Source organism: Folsomia candida, unplaced genomic scaffold (genome assembly GCF_002217175.1).
Source record: "Folsomia candida strain VU population unplaced genomic scaffold, ASM221717v1 Fcan01_Sc019, whole genome shotgun sequence".
Lineage (NCBI taxonomy): Eukaryota > Metazoa > Arthropoda > Collembola > Entomobryomorpha > Isotomidae > Folsomia > Folsomia candida.
Window position 1 is genome coordinate 1,515,068 of NW_019091211.1, and position 8,937 is coordinate 1,524,004.

General features: G+C 36.9%; 1 protein-coding gene across 1 annotated transcript; it reads left to right on the forward strand.

The window, feature by feature from the left end:
* Nucleotides 1–2,159: 2,159 nt before the first annotated feature.
* Nucleotides 2,160–5,464, forward strand: LOC118438224. Its single transcript, XM_035858123.1, has 9 exons — nt 2,160–2,372; nt 2,537–2,660; nt 2,762–3,086; nt 3,161–3,524; nt 3,657–4,012; nt 4,092–4,353; nt 4,422–4,526; nt 4,688–5,048; nt 5,124–5,464. Exons 3-5 carry the CDS (start codon nt 2,791–2,793, stop codon nt 3,999–4,001), a joined length of 1,005 nt encoding a protein of 334 aa, XP_035714016.1. The 5' UTR covers nt 2,160–2,372; nt 2,537–2,660; nt 2,762–2,790; the 3' UTR covers nt 4,002–4,012; nt 4,092–4,353; nt 4,422–4,526; nt 4,688–5,048; nt 5,124–5,464.
* The last annotated feature ends 3,473 nt before the right edge of the window (nt 5,465–8,937 follow it).

Consider the following 8,937-nt stretch of genomic DNA (forward strand, 5'->3'; position numbering starts at 1 on the left):
GTACTCGTGTAACCAGCGATCATTCATTGTTCGGCCAGTCCATTTTTGTACTTTGTACTTTGTTTCTTCATGAAATTTGAGATGCTAGACGTGCAACTTTTAGGGTCATAATTATTACTACTACACGATTATTGCTTATACTTTTGTCGATTTGTTCATTGTTTATTAATAACAGCCTTCAGATCTCACTAACTTAACAATACCATCTATGAGTCGCCGCGAGATCGCTGTTGAGTCTCCTCTCTCCGCATTCATTCGTGCCTGCTCGGAGAGAGATGAGCTGCATTTTCTCACTGCTGCAGCTGGACAAACTCCATTTTGCTTCTTTTTTTATTCGTATAGTAAATAATTTAAAATACTAAATTAATTACTTGATAAATATACGTGTACTACTCAAAAACAAAAGTACACGTATACAAAATTAGCAAAAATGTCAGTTACTGCCATTTTTCTTACTAATCTGCCCAACGGCATAACAAGAGAAGATCTAAAATATCAACTCCAGTACTTGCATCCCAACAGTGAGTTGAATTTATTTATAACTATTATTATAAACGTGTACTAAAACAATTATTTATTCGTGTTTTGCAGTTTTCGTTTCGCCTTACCCAGAAACATCAATCGACGTCCAAGTGTACACAGATGGAGCACCTGGTCTCTCTGTCGCAGTTGTCAAAGGAATCGACTTCAATTTTGAAAAATTGATACTGCAGACTCGCGGATTGAAAATTTCTCATGAGGGCAACAACAAGAGGACCGTCATCATTAAGCCGGCAAGTATAATAAAGGGTGTTAATAAAGTCCGATCCCATGCATTTTTTGGAGCGTGGTTGTTACAAATTCAGCTGGAACTTTTGAACCAGTGAAGTTATTTATTTCAAATTTTTACCATGGGAGGAACAACTAAACGTGTAAGTCATGAGCATCTTAGAGTTGAGATACAAACATTGCATCAGCAGGGGCTTAAACCTACAGAAATTGTGCAAAAATTGGGCTGCAGCCGCAGAACGGTTTGGAAATGGAAGAATAAAAATTTTGTCCACGACAAAAAGCGACCAGGGCGACCCAGAAAGGTGTCACCTACCACAAAAAGAATGATTAAAAACAGACTTTGCAAGAAAACCGGTAGTTCATTACGTAATTGAGCAAGGGAGTTAAATGACTCAAAACGCTATAAAGAGAAGAAGAAGCAAATTAACTGTGTGACCGTGCAAAAATTTGTGAAAACTACGAAGTGGGGTCACACAGCTTACAAACTAACCAAAAAAACCTCTCATGTCACAAAAATATATCGATGACCGTCTGAAATTTGAAGAACTCCTTCAGAAAAGTGCCCATTTGAGTGAAAAAAGACTTGGTGAAGAATTGCGCAGTCACATCCTTTGGACTGACGAATCTATTATTGAACTATATCCAAAATTGAACCAACAAAATGTTCGTTACAGAACAGAAAACAAATCGGATGTACCATCAAGAGCGATCCCAAAATTCGGGCTTAAAGTTATGGTAGCGGGTGGATTTTGTGCACGTTGCGTGACCCCTCTACATATCATACCAAAAGGCAAATCAGTCAATGCAAAGCATTATATGGAAAAAATATTACCTATCTATTTCGATAGCATGGGGAACAAGGAAATATTTCCGAATGAAAGAAAAATAGTTTTCATGCAGGATGGTGCTATAGCCCATACAGCAAAAGCGAGTTTGAGTCTCATCAAGACGCAAGTTTCAACGGTCTGGAGCAAGGGGGTGTGGGCCGCTAACGGCCCAGATTTGAATCCCCTGAAGAACCAGTGGTCCATACTTAAGGAAAATGTATACAAAGAGCCACAACCCCGGACGAGGGAAGAGCTAGTAAAAAAAAGTTCAAGATGTATGGAATTCGATTTCCAGAGGCACATTGGAAAAATTAGCACAGAGCCTTAAACAAAGAGTTGAGGGCATGGTTAAAGTAAATGGTAACAAGACCAAATACTAAGGTAAATATGTCGAACATTTTTTGTAAGTATCACGGGTAGTTTTTTTTTATACTAGCCTTCACTTTTTTACAGGAAAAATGGGATCGGACTTTATTAACACCCTGTATATGACCATTCTATTGTATAATAAAAATTACAAAATATATTATGATTATTTCTTGTCTATTGTAGGATGCAGGGGATGAGAGAAGACCGGACGGAAAGTTCAAACTAGCTAAAGTTGCGGTTGCCAAAAGGGAGTTTATTAATCGTGTCGGTGTTTCCCACCATAAATTAATCGAAGTGTTTGAGCCCCGTTTCTGGGACACGATAAACACAAACTTTACCACCGTGCAAGGAAATGATGACGATTATCAAACTTATCAAGAGGACAAAGTTGTATATGTTAACTCGGTAAGTCTTATTAGTTCGTTGACAATATAGTTATTTTAGACGTGTAGTTAACTCGATAATGTTATATTTGCATCTAGTACTAGTTTGTTGGTGCAGGTTTTTTTAGTAGTAGTTTGTTACAAGTTTAAAAGTATATCCTACATGTAACATTTTTGTTGTTCTAGACACGTTTAAATTGCCATTTCGTGACAAAAACGAGTGACGTGAATTACATTAAAACCATCAGACCGGGAACCCATTCTACTCCAATCGTTTTTCATTCGACATTGGAACAAGTTCAAAGTATTGGTGAGCATATTTGGCATTTTTGTTGACATTACTTGGCACTTTATTTATACGCGTAGAATTGTATTTATTTATTTATTTGCATACATATATTTTTTAATTAGCTCAATGGAATGACAACCTGGTCATCCTAATGTGTCCTTTCGACTTGCCTCCGACATTTGAATCTCGAGATAAGTCCCTGAGGGCCACCATCTGCACTAAACAGGGCCTTGGCGTTGACGGAGCCATAATCCCAGTCAAGGATCTGTCCTCCCAAATGGGATATATTCCATTTTGTTGTTTCAACCAAGAATTGTTGAATAAAAACTTTCTGGATGGACTTAGCAGCCATTGTTGGCGCTGCAGACAACCGTTTGAATTGCTTGGCCTCAACCTTCAATTGGTCTCGATTGCAGGCCGATGCTCGTGCAGTTATGAGAGGGCAGGGTAACTAATTATTATACTAATTATTATAGTACACGTTAATCGTTTATATTTTAATTTGCTCTTATTTTGTGTAGACCAGGATTTGCCTATCATTGGCCAGATGAAGACTTTACCCGACTGATTGGTGAACGACGCGTCAACGGGATCCACAGCGAGCTCATGATTAGCCACTACCCAGTGAAACAATTTTACAAGGATCCATCCGAGTACCAAAACATAATTGGTCCTTTACTTGAAGAAGAGTGGAACCATTCTACAAAAAACTTTAGCGACACCAACAAGACGCGGGGGGTGATTATTCAAACGGCCCTAGTGGAAACCATACATGAAGGAGGAAAGAAGTTCATTGTGACCGCCGCAAAAATCAGCATTTCCCCGAAGCACGCATGGAATAAGGACAACACATCTTGTATCACCAAATGTACACTGAGCTGGAAGGTAAAATAAATTTAAAATCATACCCGTGTATTTAGTAGTTGTCGACACTTTGCACCGGCCGATCACCAGGGTCGGCTGGTTCACTCTGTAACTATTGTACTTACGTTGCAATTATTTGTCAAATTCATGCAGGGTCAGGAAGCTAAAGCCAAAATCCACATGATGAAGCTCCACACGGACGGAAAACTCCATGTCATCGTCACGCTGAAAACACTGGCTTCCTGTAGATATCTGGTCAACAATGATAATGTAGTGCAAGTCATTCCCACGCCAAATAAGAGCGACTATTCATCCATGAAAAATGCAATTGATAACTGGGTGAGCAGCCCCTTGGATGCATACAAATTACTTGGACTTTTACTGGATCCTGGCAAATGCCCATCTGCATGCTGGAGATTTGAAAATCGAGAAAAACCAAATAATCGTTTGTGGCTTCACGAAACATTGTTAAACTTGGAAAATTACAACAGAGCTTGAACATTGAACAGGTCTGGAAAAAAATATGCAAATGATTAAATTTGTACATTCTTTATGTATTCGTGTAATAAATCTCATTAAACGTTTCAGAAACGGGCATTATCACGAGCGGAAGACTTCCGAGTAAGTGTCATCCAAGGTCCGTGAGGAACAGGGAAAACGTACACCTTGGCGATGATTGCAACGATTTTGGCAGTAAAAGAAGAAGGAGCCGTGTTTCTCTGCGCCCCATCTAATTATGCAGCCGATGTATTAGCCCTTGCATTAAGTGCCACTCTTAATGATAGTGGCATTAAATGCCGAATTGTACGCGTCCTATCCAGAACCAAGGGCAGGCATTTTTTGGATAACGGTGAGTATTATAGAGCTTGTATTATATTTTGTATTCAGTCGTCCAATTGTTTCCTTCCTTTCAATTAGACGCATCAAAGGCGGATCAGTTTCCTGTGCTCCATGAGGAGGTTCGGAAATCTCCACTCTGGATGAACGATGATAATATGGAGGATCTGGACATCATAAAACATCGTAATAATTATAATTAATTATATATTAAAATTGAATATAAAGATAATTATAGACAAACGCGTAACACAAACAACATCGTAATAATTATATAGTAAAATTGATTATAAAAATAATTATGGATAAGCGTGTAACACAAAATCAATTTTATTTTCTTTATACAGATATCGACAATAAGACCGAGTTTCTGCTGACACAAGCACAATCTTCAGCGTTGGAAGCCCACATCTCCAGTGTCGAGAACGAAGTGCTCCAGAAATTCGACGTTTTTATCGCAACTGTGGGATGTGTCGGGGACCAGCGATTTTCGTGCATGGCCAAAAATGGGGACATTACCACAGTGATGCTGGATGAAGCGAGCCAACTCAGTCAGCCCCAAACCATTCATATGTTAAACTTGAACCCAGCTCGTGTCATCTTTGCTGACGACCCCATGCAGCTGTCTTTCACAATCACGTCACAAGCCGCTTCAGCCGCAGGTCTTGGACTGTCATTCATCGACATGCTGCCAGGGGTGGATGAAGGGTATGTTTTTAAATTTTAAAATGATAAAGAGCAATTAATTAAACGTGCAAGACATTACACCTCTTATCTTGATAGGCACCATGCGTATGACCACAAAGGATACCCTTGCCCGCCCCCTTGGATAACTCTGTGCGGCAACAAGTCTCCAAAAAGAAACGTTGGATTTTTGACGAATATCAACCGTATTAATGTGGCCTTGTCGAGAGCTCAGGAATTTCTCTTTGTCGTCTGGAACAAGCAGTTCTTTTCTACAAACCAACTTCAACATTTCAAATCCTTGACCAACTTGTTGAACAATTGCCCGACATTTTCTCAACTTCATTCTTAAATGAGTATATGTTCGAGTAATTTATTATACATTCTTACTTCTAATGAATAATATTTGTTTTCTTTTGACTTATGCATAGACTATTTGTATACCATTATTTGGATTATTTTATTCCTTTTTGATTTCAATAAAAATCCATCATCCTTACATTTAATCGCATTATTTCTTATTAATCCATTTGTTATCAGCAATTATTTTGAGTTCCACTCAAATCAGCATGAGTTATAGGGTTCGGCTAGCACTCAGGCACTTTCTCTGCAAGACACAGTGTCAGGAGGACCTCAATGTTTTCAACTCGAAGTTGTCGCAAGTACTTATTAATTTAAGGGTCGCATTTAATGGCGACCCTAAACGACTGAATGGGATACCCTAAGAAATAAACCTACGGTGGACTGAATGGCCTACCCTAAGAGGTCGAAAAAAATAGCTAATAACTGAATCTCGACCATAAAGTTCTGATAGTTAAAAATCGTTAATTTACATAATTTTTTAGGTAACTACATCTCGATTATCATTTATTAAGACCATTTCTCAGAATTGATTCTTAAATTAATAAAAAATCATCAACACGGGCTCGCTTGCATTTCTTTGGGTTCCCTGGTTTACATTTTAACCCAAGAAATACATTTTTGCAAGTATCAGGGATATTAAAATCTCTGTAGATGTATGCTAGTCTGGTCAAATGCCCACAAACATTGTTTTTTAAATATTTGACAATTACATAGAGAAATCAACTAATTTAATTCTTGTCCTTTTGTCTGTACCTACGGATTTAAAAAAAATTCCCAGATAATCTATAACCATTCTAGTTTCCTGTAAAAATTACTAGAACGTTCAATTGTCATTAGGAAGCTTATAATATGCGATCAAAGATTTATGAAAAATTGATGGATCGTATATCTGATTGCCCCATAACTTTAAACCTCCCGCTATAGCGGATGAAGGTAAATTTTTGATTAGTAAATTTCTCTGATTGGGATCATGGAATCGAGACAAAATAAATTCCCACATGTTCTATATTAATGGTAGTTTACTATAAAAATTACCAGAACGTTGAGTTATTAATTAGAGCTTTATAATATGCGAATACACATTGCTGCTACGAGGACCGTCCTTTTGGCGTTTCGGCGATTCTGGGACCGTCCTTTCGGCGTTTCAGCGATTCTGGGGGGAACGTGTTTTTTTCGTTTCGCCCTTCTGGTACCATCCTATTGGCGTTTCGGCGATTCTGGAAACGTTTTTTTGGGGTTTCAGCGATTCGGCGATTCTGGTGGGAGCGTTAGAATAGTTTCTCGGAAAATTCGCTAGAAAATTCACTAGAAAATTTACTCAAAAATTCATTTTGAAATTCGTTCAATTTTTAGTCAAAGTGTTATAATATTCGTATAAAAATTGATGAGAAATTGATGGACCCATGTCCCACAATGCACGCGAAATTCAAACTTGCCGCTCCAAGTAAAGATTGTATATCCTGAATTAATTCATTCTGCTAATTAGGGACAAGGAATCGGGGCAAAAAAAATTCCCACATGTTCTAGAATTACTCTAGTTTAGCTTAGAATTAACCAGAATGTTCAATTCTTAGTCAGAGTCTTATAATATGTGATCAAAAATTATTAAAAATTGCTGGAACCATGTCTCACTCTGCCCCGCAAATTCAAACTTGCCACTCCTAGTTATGATAGTAAATTTTTAATTAATTGATTCTACTAATTAGTGACAAGGAATCGGGGAAAAAAATTCCCAGATAATCCATAATTACTCTATTTTCTAGGAAAATTAACTAGAACGTTGAATTTTCATTAGGAAGCTTATAATATGCGATCAAAAATTGATACAAAATTGTTGCAACCATGTCTCACAATGCCCCTAATATTCAAAATTAAATCATTCCAAAAATTAGTTACAAGGAATCGGGGCAACAAAAATTCCCAGATAATCTATAATTAATCTAGTTTTTCATAAAATTAACTAGAACGTTCAATTGTTAGTCGAAGTCTTATAATATGCAATCAAAATTTATGAAAAATTGCTGGAACCATGTCTCACATTGCCCCGCAAATTCAAACTTGCCGGGTAAATTCTTAATTAATTGATTCTACTATTTAGTGCCAAGGAATCGGGGCAAAACAAGTTCCCAGATAATCTATGATTAATCTTATTTATCATAAAATTATTTAGGACGTTCAATTGATGTGCAGAGTCTTATAATATGCTATCAAAAATTATTAAAAATTGCCGTGTCACAAAGACGTGTGTTTTCACCCCTTTGCTACATTTCGTGTGCAACGGTTTATTTTTGTTTAGTATGTATAATTTAGTTAAATAAAATATATTGGGACCTTAGAGTAAAGTTTAGGATAAATAAGGATGGTTATTGGCAAGTTAGGGAAGGCCATTCAGTCCCCCGTAGGGTTTATTTTTTAGGGTAACTCATTCAGTCACTTAGGGTCGCCATTAATATTTACTCATATGGGTAAAGTACATAGGTAAATATTTACACTGAAAATAAAAATTTGACGAATCAACACCGCCGGTGTCAATATATGACTTAAGCCGGCGTTATATTTTTTTCTCCTCGCTCTATTGAGCGAGAAGAGCTCTCGCTCTGCATTTCCTCTCCATGCTACGCATGGGTCCAGAAATCTGACGTGATTTTTAACTTTGCGAGTTTCAAAGTGCACGCAAAAGTTTGAAATTTTTACAATATAATTATTAATAGTTTTGCAACAAATTACCTTGGGCCGATAAGCAATTGTGATGGTAGATTTATTTATATTAATCAATAATCTCAAATTTGCAGATATTGATTAATATAAATAAATCTACCATCACAATTGCTTATCGGCCCAAGGTAATTTGTTGCAAAACTATTAATAATTATATTGTGAAAATTTCAAACTTTTGCGTGCACTTTGAAACTCGCAAAGTGAAAATAACATCAAATTGTTACCACTTTTTGTGACTCGTCTCACCTCGTCATAGAGTATGTGTGGTGGCAAGCTCCAACTACACATACTCTTCCCACTGGAAACCACTAAAAATGTAAACAACTCCTAATGATATTTACAGTTTTTTGCAAAAAATCAAAATTCCCACCAAAACTTATGAACTTTTTACCCCACCGAGTTCATCAGTTTCGCCACTATGTGATTTATGAGGATTCGTTTAACATAAAATATAGTCAACTCTTAACCGCCTTGGTTACAATGTTGAATCCGAGTTTTGATGATTTTGATACCGATAGTTATAATGTTATGACCGAACGGAAAAAATTCATTACTACTCGGAATCACATTTGTAACCAAGGCGGTTAAGTCATATATTGACCACGTTTTGTTTTGATTGTATTAACCAATGACACGTGAATTGAATAAGATTTGTAAAGTGCAATTTCATATCCGGATTTGCAAATTAATACACTTCTGGCAACAAAAGTTTGTGTATCGAGCTGTGTATGCATAATTTAGACCAATTTACATTGCACAAGCAAATAATTGAGTGGAATTTAGAAAAAAACTTTTGCAAATTACATGATAAAATCAGTTACAAATATTTTCC

What these genes read in the sequence shown, in the direction of transcription:
- LOC118438224 (XM_035858123.1), top strand. Translation starts at nt 2,791, where the DNA reads ATGTGTCCTTTCGACTTGCCTCCGACATTTGAATCTCGAGATAAGTCC. An exon ending in TGCAGTTATGAGAGGGCAGG is followed by an intron (nt 3,087 to 3,160) that starts GTAACTAATTAT and finishes TATTTTGTGTAG; the next exon opens with ACCAGGATTTGCCTATCATT. An exon ending in AATGTACACTGAGCTGGAAG is followed by an intron (nt 3,525 to 3,656) that starts GTAAAATAAATT and finishes AAATTCATGCAG; the next exon opens with GGTCAGGAAGCTAAAGCCAA.